The sequence below is a fragment of the Symphalangus syndactylus genome, chromosome 2 (assembly GCF_028878055.3).
Source record: "Symphalangus syndactylus isolate Jambi chromosome 2, NHGRI_mSymSyn1-v2.1_pri, whole genome shotgun sequence".
In the NCBI taxonomy this organism is placed as follows: Eukaryota; Metazoa; Chordata; class Mammalia; order Primates; family Hylobatidae; genus Symphalangus; species Symphalangus syndactylus.
In genome coordinates, this window is record NC_072424.2 from 16,320,846 (window position 1) to 16,339,903 (window position 19,058).

Consider the following 19,058-nt stretch of genomic DNA (forward strand, 5'->3'; position numbering starts at 1 on the left):
TGTCCTCCTCACTCTACAGAAGAACAAACTGAGGTTAGGTATGTAATTAGTAAGGAGCAGAGCTGGGGTGTGAATTCAGAGACCTGTCCCTGAAATTCATCACCACCACAGCTCCTGGCAGTGTCCACCGAAGTCTGGCCACCCAGCCTCCCCCAGACCGCTGCTGACTTTCACCTTCAAAGGCAACACCTGCCCCTCCCAGGAAGTACAGCCCCTGGCCTGGCAGGACTTGCTCCGAGACCTGCCCAGGTCCACGTGAACGGCTTCCTCATGGTGGATGGGTTCACAAGCAAGAAGTGCAGAGCCTCTGCCTCAAGAGAAAGAAGCGTTCCCAACCTGCCAGGCTGGATGAGAGAGTCCAATCCAAATTTTTTCCAGAAACCCTCCATCAATGTTAGGAAGCCTTTTCCCCAAGAGCCCAAAGCACAGAGAAGGCCAACTGTTTACGACCCCATTTCCTTCAAAGACCAGGAAAAAGCAGCTTCTAGGGGCAAGTGATCCAAATAGAATGTGACCCACGTATTCAAAAGCCAAATATGTCATTTTTTAAATTTGGGGAGCCACACTGAAAAAAGAGAAAAAAGAAATAAGTGAAGCTAATTTTAGTAATACATTTTAACCCAATAGAGCCAAAATATTATTATTTTGCATATAATTAACATTATATTCAAAATGACTAGTGATGTATTTTCTTTTTTTCATACTACATTTTCAACATTGGGTGTGTATTTTACACTTCCAGAACATCTCCATCCACACGTAGCCAGGGGCTGCTATGCTAGACTGAGCAGCTCTAGAGAGTACAAAAGTCTCAGCAGGAGCAAAGTGAATAGGAACACCACCAGAACCTAAATTTCCATTGCTGTTAAAACCATAATCCGTCATGCAACTTCAGCCATGAAGATCTGTTTGTAGGCTGGGTATGGTGGCTCATGCCTGTAATCACAGCACTTTGGGAGGCAGAAGCAGGAAGATTGCTTGAGCCCAGAGTTCAAGACTAGGCTGAGCACCATGGTGAAACCCCATCTCTACAAAAAATTAAAAATAAGCTGAGCATGGTGGTACACACCTGTAGTCCCAGCTACTAGGGAGGCTGAAGTGGGAGGATCCTGGGATGGTCGAGGCTGCACTGAGCAGAGATTGTGCCACTGCACTCCAGCCTGGGTGACTGAGTGAGACCCTGTCTCAAAATAAATAAATACATGAATAAATAAATAATTTTTTAAGGATTTGTTTTTAAAGAGTTTTGACAGCACTAAAAACACTAAAGAGTGTTTTGAGGCCGGGCGCGGTGGCTCACGCTTGTAATCTCAGCACTTTGGGAGGCCGAGGCAGGCAGATCACAAGGTCAGGAGATCGAGACCACGGTGAAACCCTGTCTCTACTGAAAATACAAAAAAATTAGCTGGACGTGGTGGCGGGCACCTGTAGTCCCAGCTATTCGGAAAGGCTGAGGCAGGAGAATGGCGTGAACCCAGGAGGCGGAGCTTGCAGTGAGCCGAGATTGCGCCACTGCACTCCAGCCTGGGCGACAGAGCGAGACTCCGTCTAAAAAAAAAAAAAAGAGTGTTTTGATGGCACTAAAAATCTGCCAAAATGAAAATATACTAAAATACAAAATAATAATTGATAGGTATTGTGGTTGTTGAATTTTTCTCTATCTACTTTTCTTTTTTTTTTTTTTTTTGAGAGTCTCACTCTGTCACCCAGGCTGGAGTGCAGTGGCGCGATCTCGGCTCACTGCAAGCTCTACCTCCCGGGTTCACGCCATTCTCCTGCCTCAGCCTCCCGAGTAGCTGGGACTACAGGCGTCTGCCACCACGCCCGGCTAATTTTTTGTATTTTTTAGTAGAGACAGAGTTTCACCATGTTAGCCAGAATGGTCTCGATCTCCTGACCTCGTGATCTGCCTGCCTCAGCCTCCCAAAGTGCTGGGATTACAGGCGTAAGCCACCGCACCCGGCCCTTCTCTATCTACTTTTCTATACCTCACAAGTATTCTGGAAAAAATTATAATTTATAAATTTTAATTTTACAATTTAAAGTAATTAAAACAACGAGCCATGAAATATTTATTGTACTACTATATGTCTGGCCCTGCGTTCTCCAAGAAGGTGCTAACATGTCTCAGGACTCTGAAAAGGAAAGCACTGATATGGTCATTTCTGGGGTGGGGAAGATTTTTCCAAGCTAGACAGATATTTCTCCTGCCCCTTAACTGGGAATATAAAAAATACATAACAGCAAAGGCTGCAGGAAATTGTACCCTAAGTCAGTAGCAGACAAGGGTGTCAAATGTAGATTAAACTTGCATCTGTTTGGCCAGCACACGCCCACATCCACATTGGCCCAGAGCTATGGGAGTCACTACTGCCAGGCAGCAGAGGCAGCTGGGTGTCAGTGGAAGTGTTCAGACTCGAAAAACAGGTGATCGTGCATTCTTTCCAAATGTGCAAAATATGAATCAGATCATTTATAACATGCCTGCAGCTGTTTGGTAGGGTACATAGGTACTAATTTAAAGTCTGATTCCACCCTACTCATACACACAAGTGTTGTATGCATGTGTATGTGTGTGCACACACAGCACCAGAACAGCCAAAGGCCTAGGGAGGCGGAAAGCTTGTTCACTGTGTGTCTGTGTACGTGCACAGTATCTCCATTTCCCCAAAAGGATGAGACCTTGAGCAGCAGCTTCTACGCAACACTAGGTGGCATTTCACATAGAAAAGAACAGGCAGGCACACTGCAAGTGTGAAGGTCACTTGTCCATGGTTACATTTACCCTCCTTGAATCTCGAGATCTCCTGGAGTGTGACCGCTGTTGGTGAGCCATTCCTGCTTCAGAGACTAAATCAGCATTGAACATTTGCATCAATATGTAATGAAGTAGACAAACGGGTGCCTAGAGATGATGCAGCGGGTGTGGGGGCTGGGGTATGATATCTAGGGGCTGTAGGGTTTCCTTCTGTGGGGATGAAAATAACCTGAAATTGATTGTAGCTACAGTTACACACTGTGAATATACTACAAGCCATTGAATTGTATGAGTGAATTATGTGGTATCTGAATTGCATCTCAATAAAGATTCTTTTCTTTTTTCGAGACAGGGTCTCTGTCACCCAGGGTGAAGTACAGTGGCACAAACACTGGTCACTGCAACCTTCACCTCCTGGGCTCAAACAATCGATCCTCCCAACTCAGCCTCCCAAGTACCTGGGACTATAAGCATGTGCCACTGTGCCTGGCTAATCTTTGTATTTTTTCTAAAGATGGGGTTTCACCATGTTGCCCAGGCTGGTCTCAAACTCCTGGGCTTAAGTGATCTTCCTGCCTCGGCCTCCCAAAGTGTTGGGATTACAGGCATGAGCCACCACACCCAGACTGACTTTTTTAATTTAAGGTAATAAACTCAAGTATGAAAGCAACTTATTCAATCCCTTTTCCAACAATGGAGCTTTTAGTCATCCCAGGTACTGCTGTACCTGTACATAAAACGGGAATGGCCATTTGCTTCTTTCTTATGTAGGAACTCATGCTGTATAAGGACTACTCCCCTTTACAAAACATCCAGTGTGTCTGTATCTAAGGAAGGCATCATGGCCTTCCAAAGACCAATATCTTTCGCTGACCTTTCTGTTCCTTCTGCACCTCTGGTCTCATCTGAAGTGACTTTATCCATGACTCTTGGAGCATCCTTCTTAGGGACTGAAGGTAACATGGATGGGCCAGGCCTGGGGTTCTCTCTGGGATAAGGAAAGAAAGCAATTGATAGGATAATGTAGATAGTGAGGCATTTCTCCCCATGTCCTATCGAAAAAGCAGATTTTCCAATTAAAGTTTTAAGTGGCTACTACAAAAAAAAAAAAATCCCTAGGGAAAAGGGCTCCTGCCTAAATAAATCCAGATTCAAAAGCAGATGTATCTGGACTCCAGAAAAACATATGGCTGATTATAACCTATCACTTAATAGTACACAGCCAGCCAGTAAACAATTGATACTTTTCCAGTGGTTTAAGTTAGATGAATTAAGGAACACAAGAAAAGGAACATAGTCAACAGCTCCCAGCCTCCAACCATGGTTCTCACATTTTTCAGAGCCTCAGGACATCCAGAGGGAGTAAGCAGGTTCATTTAGCAATTAGATATGGAAAACTCAGCTTTTAGAAAACCACTCGCCTATGTGACTGACTTATAAAAATCAGGCTGGGAGTCACCTTTGAAACTGACCACACATTCCCGTGGGAATTTTTTCGTTTAAGTACCTGTCAGCGTGGAGCTCTTCTGGAGCCAAATGTTGCAGCTTCGGGTCGCGAGTTTCATCAGGTTCTGGAGGTGAGGAGACGCACACCTTCCCGTCCCCAGCCGGAATGGGGCACTCAGGCCCTGGCTGCTCCTCAGCCTGCTGGGGCCTGGCTGGGCTGTCCCCATGAAGGGCAGCTGTATCCTCCATCCCCTGAGCCTTGTCAGAGCAGGCTGGGTCCTGACAGCTTCCTGGCAGCGCCAAGTCACCAGCCACAACAGAGAATGCCCTCGTAGTACCTGCTTCAGGCAGGTCACCGGATGCACATGCCTGTGTCTCAGCTGTGCTCAGGGTGATGTCACCCTCTGCTTCCCCAGCAGCGCCTGCCACCTTGCCAGGCTCCAGGGGAGTGCCTGCCACTTCTCCAGTTGGTGGTGCAGGGGTGCTCTTGTTGCCCAGGGCATTTCGCATTTCCAAGATGCCAGCAGTGACTCCGGGTCTCCTTTCACCCCTAAGTGTGTCACTGTTGGCCTCAGGCACAGTCAAAACCTCCCTCTGGGGAGAAGGGGCTTCCAGGGCACAGGTGGACCTTGGCACATGTCCTGGAACCCCTGTGTGAGCAAAGTCCCCGGGACCATCTTCTCCATGTTGACTGTCACAGGCAGATGTTTCCTGGTGCTGCTTTCCAGAAGGAATTCTGTCTTGGGCCACGGCCTCTTCTGCATGGCTATGGGGAGCCACCTGGAAGGCAGCGGCTCTCTCCACAGGGAGCTCCTGAGTAGCTGCTGGTGAAGGAAGACCTGAAGCTAATTCCTGCCTGCTCCTCTCCGGCTGTGAGTGAGCCTGGCCTTCCAGGCCTGGCCAGGCTGCCCCAGGCCCCTCTGGCCTCTCATCTTCCCTCAGTATGGGTGGGACATCTGCCATCTCCTTCCCCACACCGGCACCTGGCAAGTTCTGCTCCCAGGTCAGCCCTGCTGGACCCAGAAGCTTGTCTGAAGCTGGATCCTGCAGAGCCAGATGGGAAATCTCAGCCTCTCTAGCCAACTCTTGCTTCTTCTCCACCTGGAGTCGAGCAGGAGGTGCAGGGAGAGGGGCGACATCCACTCCTGGAGGCCCATCTAGAAGCTTCTCTGGGCCCAGTGGCCTGGTGAGGTCTTTACCCACTGCACTCCTCCCAGCTCCTGCCTTTTCTCCAGGTGTGGTCAGGACTCCAAGCACAGGCTTCTCGAAGATCTTGGCGATGTGCTCCCTGAAGTCTGGGAAGCCAGCGAGGGTGGTGATTTGCTCGAAGCTTGTGTCTACACCACCTGATGTGCCCTGCCTTGGGTCCTGGGAAGGCTCTCCCATCCTCTCCATGCTGCCCTCTGTCTCTCCTGCTGCATCACCTGCCATGCCCTCCTTGCTGGCCTTGGCACCTGCACCCGGAGCTGTTGCTGCTTTCTCTTCCCCTGTTGCCTGCTTGCCCTTGGCCAAAAGTGGCATCCAGTCCAGGCATGGCATGGAGTCCACAGGTCCCTCAGTGGTTCTGGCTTTGGGACTGCCACTGCTGGCTTGTACTGCAGAGATTTCCCCACCTGCAGCTCCTGGTTGCAAGAGGGGGGCGAAGGAGCCAGCAAACAGCTTCAAGGAGGCAGCATTTTCCAAGGCAAGCAGGGGCTCCCCTACAGGACAGGGGCTTTCGCCAGGAGCTCTGGGGCCTGCAGAGGAAACAGCTTTCACTCCACTGTCTTCTGCTCCTTTCTGGGCAGCACTGTCGACATGCAGGTAAGGGGTGTCAGGAGCAGCCACTTCTGGTGGCTCAGACAGCAGGAGCTCCTTTGGATCTGGGACAGCCTCGTGTGTGGAAATATCCATGGTGCTCCTGGGAATCCCACTCAGCTCTCTGGCTGGCAGCAAGGCATCCTGGCAGCTGGCCGTGGGCTGCTCAGCTTGGCAGGACTCACGTAGGGCAGAGGTAGAAGCTTCCTCCCCGGAGGTAAGGCAGTGCTCAGTCTGAAGGAGGCCACAACTCAAAGTAGCTTCTCCAGGTTTCTCCGGAGCCTGCTGCTTTCCTGGGTTTCCTGCACCAGCGCTGCCACCAGTCTCAGTAGCCCCCGCTTCACCACCTTGCTCCCCAGCTGATGGGAAACTTGCAAGAAGCTTTGGGGCCTCTGCATCCGAAGTGGCCGGGCACTCCATTTTCTGCTGCGGGGCTGGCACTGGTTGCTGCCTGGCTTCCTGGGTTTCATCACATGCCTCTGTCTCGGGGGCATCCTGGGTGGGTGTGACTCCGGGGCTGCCGGGCGCCAGGGCTGGCAGGCAGGGAACTGCATCCAGGAGAGCTACTGCGTCAGGCTGACAAGGTGGGGCCTCCCCTGTGTTTCCACTTGCCACCTCCCTCTTACTCAAGCCCCAGAGTGGGGAACAACCATCAGCTGTTTCAGAAGCTCCTGGATCCCTTTGACATGCTTCTTCATGCTGGCTGCCTTCTTCCAAGGCATCAGCCAATGCCTGTTGAGACTTGTTTGGCCCCTGCCCAGTGCAGCAAGTTGCCTTTCTGCTTAAGTTCCTTGCAAGAGAAAAGTCTTTTAAGACATCTGCTGCTGGAGGCGAGACCCTCGAGGACTGACCATCACCGCATGCTCCCTCTGGCCGCTTCTCCCCTAGTGTAGGCAACTTCTGTCTTGTTGGTGCTGACAATTCTGACTCTTCTGTCAGAGAACTCTCCCAAACCGTGTCAGTGGGAGAAGTTGGAGTATCAGACAGGGTGCCTTTGGGGAGCTGACTTTGAAGTTCTGATCCCAAAGCCTGCTCCTGTCCTCCATGAGTGGGCAAGTTCTTATCTTCCTGAGGTTCCACAGGTACATGGATTTGGGAAGAATCTGCTCCCTGGTCCTTAAAACCTGGATGGCTTGGAGAAGTCTCTTTCCCATTTTCAGGTGGCTGGGCCTGCTCCTTGAGCACGTCAAAGATGGATGCCTCTGGTTCTGCCTGGGATGGCTGGAGATGCTTCTCAGAAGATAGTAGGGGCCACTCGGATGCAGCTCCTCTTATCCAGCCTTCCCCTGGGCAGGACGGGATTCCCTGATGATCTTGGTCCAGGATGAGCGCCGTGAGCCCCAGGTCTGCTGCCAAGTTCTCCCCACTGGGGGGATGTGGCACCCCAGCATGAAATTCCTGTCTCGATGCATCACATCCCGGCCCACGGGGTTGATCTGGGGATGTCAGCAAGCCCTCCCCATCACAGCTGCCCATCTTCCTTATTTCCAATGTGCTCTCACCTTCCTGGGCTTTGGGTGCAACCTCTGCAACAGGAGTTGGCGGAAAATCTGATTTCTCTGGTTCTAAAGTCAGGAAAGACTCCATTCTTCCCAATCCTTCCCTGCTCTGAAGGGTGTCAGGACATTTGGGCTGCAATCCTGACCCCTCCCAGATGGCTCCTTCGGGAACAGTGGGCTCACCAGCTCCATCTGGCACAGGGGGCAGGACAGGGTCCTCCTCACCCAGTTTGTGTGGTAGGCCAGATACATCAGCCTCTACTCTCTGAGAGTGGGGCCCATCCATGTGCCCAGCAGCCCCCTTTCTGAGTGGCTGTGCTGAGTGTGAACTGGGATGGTCTCTGCTCTCTGCATTACTGCTTGGCTTTGAAAGCTCATCTTTGCCTACTTCTGGATCACGCTTGCTGCTGAAAGCCTGAGAGTCCTCTCTTTGCAGGTTCCCCGGGTCTCCACCGTCAGGTGGCTCTGGGGCTTCCTGCTTTCCTCCAGGGCTGTCACCAGGTGATCTGCTTCCTTCTTTAGCCACGGCTGGGCTTGTGGCATCTTCATGGGCCTTGGCTCCATCCGTTGGCCCCAGTGGCCCTCTGGCACTTTCGCTTGGTGCATTGGGAAGAGGAGGGGGTGGTACTCCTTGTTGGACCTCATGGCTTTGCTCCGTGTTCGAGTGCTCTCCCCTCTCCTGGGGTGATGTGGCAGGAACCTCTCCAGGGTTCCCTTTTGGATGCTCTCCCTTGCTTCCAAGATCTGACACTTGCCTCTCCAGTCCCACCAACCCTGCATCCACCACCTCTTTGGCTGCATCTGCAGAAACTGGCATCCCAGCCTTGGAAACTGATTCCCTGGACAATGATCCGGCTTCTTCTACAGCAATAGGAATCTGAGCAGCTGGGAGTGAAGCGAGGCTTGAAGCTGGATGTGCTTCCTCAGTCGGAGTGAGCAGGGAGGGTTCAGGGCTCACAAGCAAACCCCCTTCGGGCTGGCCGCCTGCTGCCACACAGACAACTTGACCGGGCTCGGTTCCTCGCATCCCTGTCTGTGGGTGACCCTGAACATCACTGGTGTCCAGAGCCTCCTTCCCAGAGCCCCCAGCCTCTGGCACCAGGGCAGGACTTGGCGAGCCCCAGGGCAGCTCTGCGTGCGGCAGATGTGCTCCCACTGGCTGCTGGCAGCTCTCCTGGGAAGCGGCATTCACTTCTGCTTCTGGGGCAGCCCCTGAATTGCTCCTAGGGAGATGGCAGGCCCTGAGGAATTCCAAGTCATCTGTTAAATACTGAGGCAGCACCTCCCCTTGGCCTTTTTCTCCGTCTGAGGCTCTTGGGGCTGGATCTTGTGGGATCGGGGCCTCGGGTTTTAGGGGGGACTTCTCCAAGACCACTGAGCTTTCTGTGCCCTGCTGGGCTGCAGCAGGGGCCTCAGGGGCCACTTGCACAGAAGCCACCCCCTGCCTGGACTCTGCGGGGGGAAAGCCACCTGCAGCCTCTTTCCCTTGGGACTCTAAACCACCAGGCTGGTCCCCATCTCCACACAGTGGTGCCTTCACTGGCTCTCTGAGGGGTACTGGCGACATTCCAGGTGACTGGTTGATGCCACTGGAGAAGGAGAAGGAGGACTTCTGTCCTTCTTCCTTCGGCTCTCTCTCTCTTCCAGCACTGGGGATGGCAGCAATCTCTTGGTATGGAGTAGAGCTGTCCCTCTCAGCGGGAAATGCTGCCGCGACGTCTCCTGGGGCATTTGGGGCAGGTTCCCTCCTGGGAGACTGAGTCTGAGGACCATCTTCAGGTGCCGCTGCTGGACTTGTCAAGCAACCTTCTGGGGGACACTCGGCAAAGGGCATGGAGGATGAGGGGTGCTCTCGCTCCTGGGACGGTGGTGGGCTGGGCAGCAAAGAACCTTCTGGCCCCCTGGCTCCCTGTGGGTCCTTCCTTGGCTCAGTCACCTCTGGAGACACAAGGCATGGATCCAGGCTGGCAGAACTCTCAGAAGCGGTGCAGAAGCCTCCAAGCCCAATGCTGCCAACACTGAAAACATTTAATGTTTCACTGGTTATCATGGATGCCAAGGACAGAGCCACACTGCAGGCAGGTCACCCCCCAACCCACCCCCACAAAAGGCCACCAAGTGCCCTAACCACAGACACAGCATCCTCATGCAGCTCATTCCTCTCTGTGAGAGCCACCTGCACCCCTCCCATAACCATTATGCATGTCCTCGTTTCCCCCAAAAACCACAGCAGGGCATCTCAAACACTCAGTGTGGGCCTTCCATGCTGGTCAGCAGTGAATAGAGAAATGTGGCAACTCATTTATAATAGTATAAAATGTGGGAAACCCAAAAAGGTTTTGTTTGTTTGTTTGTTTGTTTGTTTGAGACAGGGTCTTGCTCTGTCACCCAGGCTGAGGTGCAGTGACACAATGATAGCTTACTGCAGCTTCAGCCTCCTTGGCTCAAGCAATCCTCCCACCTCAACTTCCCAAGTAGCTGGGACCACAGGTTTGCACCACCACACCCAGCTAATTTTTAAATTTTTTGTAGAGATGGGGTCTTGCTATGTTGCTCAGGCTGGTCTCAAACTCAAGCAATCTTCCCACCTCAACCTCCCAAAGTGCTGGAATTATAGGCATGAGCCACCGTGCTGACAACTCAAAAAGTTGTTAATAAAAGTAAATCATAATAGGGGATTTGAACCAGTCCTGTGAAGATTACAGGCAGGTCTCCAGCACCCCTGGGGATCCTTAGATGTTCAGGAAAAAGCACAAGTTGGCAAAGCCAGGCTTTGAAATAAAAAGCGATTCCTGGTAATAGTTAACTTGATTCTTCACATTTAACAGGTGGGACAGGGACAGGCATAACCCCAGAATCATTTATATTTGGCTATGGAATTTCGGCACATGACCTATATATAACTCTTGGGAGCTGAATCACCTTCATACCCATATTTGTCTTAACTGGAACACTTATCTGGGTAATGTGTGGGGAAAAAAATGAAACACTCAGGGAACTTGGGGGAACTTGGCTCTGAACTTTGAACTTGCTGTAGCAAATTATTATAAAATGGCTTATTACATGCTGTATTTGGACTATGTTGCTCAATTCTACACAGTTTTAATGCTGTGCTTTTTTTTTTTTTTTTTTTTTTTTGAGACAGAGTCTCACTCTGTCGCCCAGGCTGGGATGCAGTGGTGCGATCTCAGCTGACTGCAAGCTCTGCCTCCTGGGTTCACACCATTCTCCTGCCTCAGCTTCCCGGGTAGCTGGGACTACAGACGCCCGCCACCACGCCCAGTTAATTTTTTTTTTTTTTTGTAGTTTTAGTAGAGATGGGGTTTCACCATGTTAGCCAGGATGGTCTTGATCTCCTGACCTCGTGATCTGCCTGCCTCAGCCTCCCAAAGTGCTGGGATTACAGGTGTGAGCCACCGCGCCCGGTCAATGCTGTGCATTTTTTAATTTTAAAAATAATATGTGGCCAACACAAAGTTTGGAAAATGCAGGAAAAAATCAGAAAAAATACTGCTACATGCTTGCCACTTTCAGAGTCCTAGTGAATTTCCTGATTTTTCCTACACAATTGTTTGGGGGTACAATTCTTGTTATTTTTACATAATTGTGATTCTATATACTTGTTAAGATCATATATATTCTAGTAACAAGAGAAATTCCTCAAGACAAAGTTAACATAAGTATGGTTTTTCTAAAGCTTTTATCATCTTCTTTAAAGTTATTATGGGGGAAATATCAAAGGAAAATTTATGGAATCTTTCTGTAACTGTTTGTTACATGCACACATATTCGCACACACATAAGCCCACAGTGTTCTGGATGGGGCTAGTGGAAAGATTCTCCTCTCAGTGTCCACTACCAAAATTCCAGTTTTCCACACCAGGCAGTGCATATGCATTCATACATGAGGGATGCATACAGTGAGGTGGTGAAGTGCATTCTTGTTAAATTTTAAAAATATGCACTATGAACTGAATTGTGCCCCCCTCAAATCCATATGTTGAAGCCCTAACCCCCAATGTGACTCTATGTGGAGATAGGCACTTTAAGGAGGCAGTTGGGGTTAAGTGAAGTTATAGTAGTGAGGCCCTAATCTGATAGGACTGGTGTTCTTTATAAGAAGAGGAAGAGGCCAGGTGCGTGGCTCATACCTGTAATCCCAACACTTTGGGAGGCTGAGGCAGGCAGATCGCTTCAGCTTAGGAGTTCAAGACCAGCCTGGGCAACATGGCAAAACTCCATCTCTTTTTTTTTTTTGAGACGGAGTCTCGCTCTGTCGCCCAGGCTGGAGTGCAGTGGCGCAATCTCAGCTCACTGCAAGCTCCGCCTCCCGGGTTCACGCCATTCTCCTGCCTTAGCCTCCCTAGTAGCTGGGACTACAGGTGCCCACCACCACGCCCAGCTAATTTTTTTTTTTTTTTGTATTTTTTGTAGAGACGGGGTTTCACTGTGTTAGCCAGGATGGTCTCGATCTCCTGACCTCGTGATCCACCCGCCTCTGCCTCCCAAAGTGCTGGGATTACAGGCGTGAGCCACCACGCCCAGCGCAAAACTCCATCTCTAAAAAGAAATATAAAAATCAACTGGGCATGGTGGTGCACACCTGTAGTCCCAGCTACTCAGGAGGCTGATGTAGGAGGATCATTTGAGCACCGGAGGTTGAGACTGCAGTGAGCTGAGAACACGTCACTGCACTCCAGCCTGGGCGACAGAGTGAGACTCTGTCTCAGAAAAAGAAAAAAAAAAGGAAAGGAAGAAACACCAGGAATGCACACACACAAAGGAAAAGCTATATGAGAATACCAAGAGCAGGTGTCTTCTGCAAGCTGGGAAGAAAGGCCTCACCAGAAACCAACTCCACCAGCACCCTGACCAGGACTTCCAGCCTCCAGAACCAGGAGAAAATACATTTCTGTATTTTAAGTCACTCAGGCTGTGGTGTTCTCTTATGGCAGCCCGAGCAGACTAATACCATAGACAGGTGGGTATTTACTGTCCCATCCTTTCAACATTTTTGAGGTTTCAATTTTTCCAAAACAAAAAGTTGGGAAAATAATAACGGATGAAATTCACTAGGTCTCAGTGCTTTGTGTGGATTATCTCATTTAGCCCTGCCAACAGCTGTGCAAGGTGGGCACCACCCTTGCCATTTACAGATGAGAACCCTGGAGAACAGAGGCTAAGCATGGATCTCAGTGTGAACATCTGATTCCACTGGCCACAATCTTATTCACTCTGCTATGCAGAATAAATAAAAACTTCCAAGGAAGGCAAGAGCCTCTTTCCCCAGCCCCATTCCAGCCTCTCTGTCCTGCCCCTCACCTCTGAAGTACATGCGGCGCCATTTGACATCCCTGAAGGAGGTGTGTACACAGCACCACCCCTGCACTCATCTTTATCTAACGCCTGTTCCTGCACATAGGACATGGGAATGGTGCCTGAGGACCCAAAAGAGAGCTGGCTACTGTCTCAACCAGATTTGCATATTCTGACCCAAAAGCAGAGCTGACTAGGCCAAAGAAGAGAAAACTCAGAGGGTAAATTATATAAAACCCTCCAATTCACAAATGGTCACGGAGGACAGATGGGCCCATGGAGAGCCCTGGCCCAAGCGGGCTGACATCTGGAAAACTACTTGGGGTTTGGGTAAAGTGTCTTGGCCTGGCTTTCTGGAAAGCACCAGGTCCAGAACGAAACCCGATGCCTCCTCCTCCGCCCCCACCCTTGCTCCTCCTCCTCCTCCCCCTCCCTTCGCTGCTCAGCCTCTGGACCTGGCAATTTTCCTTGTAACAAGCACTTTACATTTCATTATGTCCCACCCATTAACTGAAGTCAAACAGTTTAGTATGTGATAAGATTAATGGTGTGTAATTCAGAAATGAAGTGCTCCTATTTATGTCAGCTTTATCAAGCTGGAAATAAACAAAGCCACTTTCTTGTCCACGCCTCTGACAGGAACTGCCAACTTAGGAAAGAATGCGGCTTCCCTTCAGGCTGGCTGAAGTCGCTACCATCTGGAACAAGATGATAAATTCTACTTTGGCATCTTGTAAACTTGTGAGGCCTTATCAGAGAGCAACCAGGAACAAATTTTCCACGGAGTATGGGACACACAACAACTCCTCCCAAGTAAGAACCCAGACATTGGTTTATTTAGCATAAGCTGGGCACCAGCAATCTCTTTGATTATCCATCAGAAGTAATTTTCAAAGCCAGATTAAAGCTGCTCACCAGGAGCAGATCTGCCTAAGGGCAGGAAAAAGTCTAAGAACTGATGTGTTGAGGGCTGTGCATTAATTGAAGCTTACATAATATCCTTGAAATGTGTAGGATAGAGGCTCTGCTCAGAATCCACAGGCCAGCACCCTGAATGGAAGCCTTTCACCCTGTGGGGGCACTGCCTCTGTGTGGAGGTCAGGGAGGGCCCAGGGACTAGAGCCTCCATCGCAGACCAGATGTCCACAGCACAGTGAAGGGAGAAGCATGGACAGGGGCTGGCAGGAGGTCATCTGCCACAACCAAGGTCTGAGCAGATGATGGGGATGCAGATGGGTTCTTAAATGCATAGTTCTGGAAACACACACGTGCAATGCTTAAAGGGAGGAAGGAGGCCAGCTGCAGAAAACACAAACATGGCCCCTGCTCAACCATGCTTTCAGGAGCCGGCAAAACCATAAAGCAAAACCGTAAAGATGGAGAGTTGCCATGTACTAAACACTGACTCAGGCCAGACCCTCCAGGCACTTTTTTTTTTTTTTTTGGAGACGGAGTCTCGCTATGTCGCCCAGGCTGGAGTGCAGTGGCACAATCTCAGCTTACTGCAACCTCTACCTCCTGAGTTCAAGCAATTCTCCTGCCTCAGTCTCCCAAGTGGCCTGGACTACAGGCGTGCACCACCACGCCCGGCTAATTTTTATATTTTTAGTAGAGATGGGGTTTCACCATATTGGCCAGGCTGGTCTCTAACTCCTGACCTCAGGTGATCTGCCCGCCTTGGCCTCCCAAGGTGTTAGGATTGCAGGAGTGAGCCACCGAGCCTGGCCTGGGCACTTTTCAGTTACAATTGCATTTAATCCACACAACAGCCTGGTAGAGGGGTGGCCCCAATGCATACACAAGGACATTTTCCCAAAGAAGTTCAAGACAGGACCTAGGGTCAAAGAGCCGTTGATGCAAAGCAAGATCAAGCCCTGTGGCGCTGCCTCCTGTTGCCTTGTACTGGCTGCCTGCACCAGCCTCTCACCGAACAAGTGGAGCATTCCCTTCTCCCATCTTCTCTGGCCCCCTTCATTCTGTTCTGCCAGCTGCGGCCAGAGCAACAGCTTAGAAATCAAAGTCTGCTCCTGTCACCCCACTGTGGCTTCGCTTTGCTCTCAGTTGTGGCCCCAACCTCCCTTTCCTGCCTCATCCCGCATGAAGCTCCCCAGCCATGCATCTGCCTGGAGCCTGTAGCCCTCTGCTCCCCACCAGGTCGCAGCTCCACTCCTTGCTTCTAGGGTAGCCTCCCTGGCCTGGGCTCCCAGATCAGTTTCTTTCACAGGCCCACCTAGTGCTAGTCATGGTTCCCATCACTATGGTTGATGACTGTTTCCCCTGTTGGAGTATAATGGAGGCCAGGCCCTAGTCTCCTTTCAATATCATATCCCTGGTGCCTGGCATATAACAAACAATAAAATGTTGTTGAATATATGAATGTACGAGTGAATGCAAGGATGGATGGCTAGAAGGATGGACAGAAACAACTGAACCCAAATCAAGGATACTAAATATACAGAGATGCACCCAAATTGTGGTTGTTTCACTAGAAGATTATGAACATTCTTTTTTTTTTTTTTTTTTGAGACAGAGTCTCACTCTGTCACCCAGGCTGGAGTGCAGTGGCGCAATCTCTGCTCGCTGCAACCTCCACCTCCTGGATTCAGGCAATTCTTGTGTTTCAGCCTCCTGAGTGGCTGGGATTACAGGCCTGTGCCACCATGCCCAGCTAATTTTCATATTTTTAGTAGAGATAGGGTTTTGTTATGTTGGCCAGGCTGGTCTCGAACTCCTGAGCTCAAGTGATGCATCCGCCTTGGCCTCCTAAAGTGCTCGGATTATAGACATGAGCCACCGCGCCCGGCCCAGATCACGAACACTCTTTTCTTCCATCAAGCATAGCATTCCAGTAATTCATTAGTCCAAACCTCTCATTTTACAAATGAGGAAACTGAGGCCCAGAAAAGGCAAAGTACTTTTTTTTTTTTAATACTTCTGTGAAACAAAGTTAAGGCAGCACTTCTCAACCACACACCTCTATGCTCACTGGTAGGTCTGTGTCAGGGCATGCACTGCAAGTAATTTGTGACTAATTATAAAGTACTAAAGCCTGTGAATGATTTGTTATTTTCATAAATTACTATAATTCAAAAGATTATAAGATTTCCTAACATAACATCATCACTGTTACTCGTTGCATTCCGGTGTGCTTTCTGGAAAAGGAAAGCTGGGGTAGAATGAAAGCCAGTGGGTTAGTGCAATGGATTGAATGAATATTTTCCCCTTCAAACTCCTGTTGAAACTTAATCCCCAAACTTAATCATGTTGAAAGGTGGGCCTTTAAGAGGTGAAGGTGATTGGGTTGTGAAGGCCCTGCCCTCACGAATGGGTTAATCCATTCATAGATTACTGGGTTATCATGGTGGCTTTATGCGAAGAGGAAGGGAGACTTGAGCTAGCATGCTCATTTCTTTTACCAGTGATGTCCTGCGCCACCTCATAACTCTACAGAAGCCCCACCAGCAAGAAGGCCCTCACCAGGAGCAGCCCCTTGCCCTTGAACTTCTCAGCCTCTATAACTGTAAGAAATCAATGTCAGGCGCAGTGGCTCATGCCTGTAATCCCACCACTTTGGGAGGCCGAGGTGGGCGGACCACCTGAGATCAGGAGTTCAAGACCAGCCTGGCCAACATGGTGAAACCCTGTCCCTACTAAAAATAAAAAAATACAAAAATTGTGGTGGAAGACACCTGTAATCCCAGCTACTTGGGAGGCTGAAGCAGGAGGATTGCTTGAACCCAGGAGGCAGAGGCTGCCATGAGCTGACATCATGCCACTGCACTCCAGCCTTGGGCAACAGAGCAAGACCCTGTCTCAACAACAACAAAAAAAGAAATCAATTATCTTTCTTTATAAATGCTCCAGTTTCAGGTATTCTGTGGTAAGCGACAGAACACAGACTAAGACTGACTAGCTACTGAGAACTGCCAACTCAAATAAATGTTAACAGAGGCAGCAGCTGTGGTGGAGATGAGGGGATTCGAGGACTGAAAGGTGATCCCCAGCTCCCCACATTCCTGCCTGGGCCCTCAAATTAGAGACTTTCCCAACACTTCTGAGCTCTCAGTGAAGTATGATGCTTCTGCCATATTCTTTGCCCCCTTATGGTCACGTCACGTCCATTGGAGGAGACTTCTCAGAGTGGTGATATGGGGAGAGCCAGCCCCCCGTGAGTCCAGTTTCCCCATTGGGTGGGGTTAAGGTGTTCGAGGTCATTGAGACGAGCTACCCCAATGCAGCCCCTTCTCCTCTCGCAGCTATTTGCCACGTGACGAGCTCCCTGGGGCCAGCCTTCCCCATCCTTCATGGCACCTGCACTGATGCAGCTTGGGACTTGGTGGGGAAGGGTGGTTCAGGGGGCAGTATGAGGATTCCAGTTTTGGCATCCTGCAGCCTAAACTTGCCGTTGATACTGTTGACTTTTTTTTTTTTTTTTTTTTTTTTTTTCAGCAAGATTTATTGTGAAGAGCTAAAGAACAAAGCTTCCACAGTGTGGAAGGGGACCCGAGCGGGTTGCCCTGCACTGTTGACTTTCTTATCTTTCTCTGACTGTGGCATCTATTTCATAATTTAGAGTCTGGTGGAAAGGGTTGCAATTAATTAGCTCCCCAAACCCCACTAACATTCAGGATGTCCAAAGTGCTCTATTTCCTCACACATTCTGAGGGCTTGTCAAGATCTGAATTGGCCCATGGGATATGTTGTGCGAATGACTTCTTGGAAGGCTGAGACCGTGTCCAAAGAAAGGAAATGAAACTCCAGAAGGTTTTCAGTCCTACCGACATGAAATCAGAATAAAACCAGCTAATTCACAGACCATGTAGATCTTCACAGTGACACAGATAAGCTTCTGCAGTCACCTGGTCAATTCACTGTCTTTGTTCCTGTCCTTGGCTTTGCATATTTTTCTCTCCATCAATCATACATCTAGTAGGCAAGGTGCTGTGTGGTTGTGAACGGTCAGAATTCTCTCCAGCACTCTATTTCCTGTATTTGTCCGACTCCCAACTTTCTCTTTTTTCCCTTTTCCATCCCAAGCTGAAAAGACTGCTTAAGAAACAGTTCCCTCAAGAACTTCAGTGACTGAGCCAACTCTGATAGATAATTCTGCATCAATTATTAATGGCTAACAAAAGTTACATGGGATATGCCCTCCATAGTTTACAACTCTATGAAGGGCTTTTAAAAACCAAACTCAGGGCCGGGCACGGTGGCTCACGCCTGTAATCCCAGCACTTTGGGAGGCAGAGGCAGGTGGATCACGAGGTCAGGAGATCGAAACCATCCTGGCTAACACAGTGAAACCCCGTCTCTACTAAAAATACAAAAAATTAGCCGGGCGTGGTGGTGGGCGCCTGTAGTCCCAGCTACTCGGGAGGCTGAGGCAGGAGAATGGCGTGAACCCGGGAGGCGGAGCTTGCAGTGAGCCGAGATTGCGCCACTGCACTCCAGCCTGGGCGACAGAGCGAGACTCCATCTCAAAAAAAAAAAAAAAAAAACCAAACTCAGTACTTCTCATATATGACTGCTAGGTGTGTAAGAATGAAGCTTCCTAGGCTGGGCTCCTATAATCCCAGCACTTTGGGAGGCCGAGGCAGGTGGATCACCTGAGGTCAGGAGTTCAAGACAGCCTGGTCAACATGGTAAAACTCCGTCTCTACTAAAAATACAAAAATTAGCTGGGTATGTTGGCGGGCACCTGTAGTCCCAGCTACTCGGGAGGCTGAGGCAGGAGAATCGCTTGAACTTGGGAGGTAGAGGTTGCTGTGAGCCAAGATCACGCCACTGCATTCCAGTGTGGGCAACAGAGAGATATTCTGTCTCAAAAAAAAAAAAAAAAAAAAAAAAAAGATGCCGGGTGCTGTAGCTCACGCCTGTAATCCCAGCACTTTGGGAGGCCGAGGCAGGCAGATCACAAGATCAGGAGATCCAGACCATCCTGGCTAACATGGTGAAACCCCATTTCTACTAAAAAATACAAAAAAAAAAAAATAGCCGGGCATGGTGGTGGGTGCCTGTAGTCCCAGCTATTTGGGAGGCTGAGGCAGGAGAATGGCGTGAACCCGGGAGGCAGAGTTTGCAGTGAGCTGAGATCGCGCCACTGCAGTCCAGCCCGGGTGACGGAGCGAGACCCTATCTCAAAAAAAAAAAAAAAAAGAATGAAGCTTCCTCTGTCTAAGGAATGTGGGAAGCACTAGGTAAAGTGTGGTTAAACAAGCTTTTCTACTGCAGGACTTCTCAGA

At 49.8% G+C, this 19,058-nt stretch overlaps 1 protein-coding gene across 2 annotated transcripts in view; it reads right to left on the reverse strand.

The window, feature by feature from the left end:
- The window catches only part of TACC2 (transforming acidic coiled-coil containing protein 2), a 226,755-nt gene that overhangs the window by 159,702 nt on the left and 47,995 nt on the right, over positions 1–19,058 (reverse strand). Inside the window, exons 4-5 of one of the 2 annotated variants that reach the window (XM_063624980.1) lie at positions 4,266–9,518; positions 3,633–3,746 (exon numbers count right to left, since the gene is read on the reverse strand). The exons of the other annotated variant lie outside the window; for it this stretch is intronic. Of the exons in view, the coding sequence (XP_063481050.1) occupies positions 3,633–3,746; positions 4,266–9,518 (5,367 nt within the window). The remainder of the gene's footprint in view (positions 1–3,632; positions 3,747–4,265; positions 9,519–19,058) is intronic. 2 annotated transcript variants of the gene reach the window in all.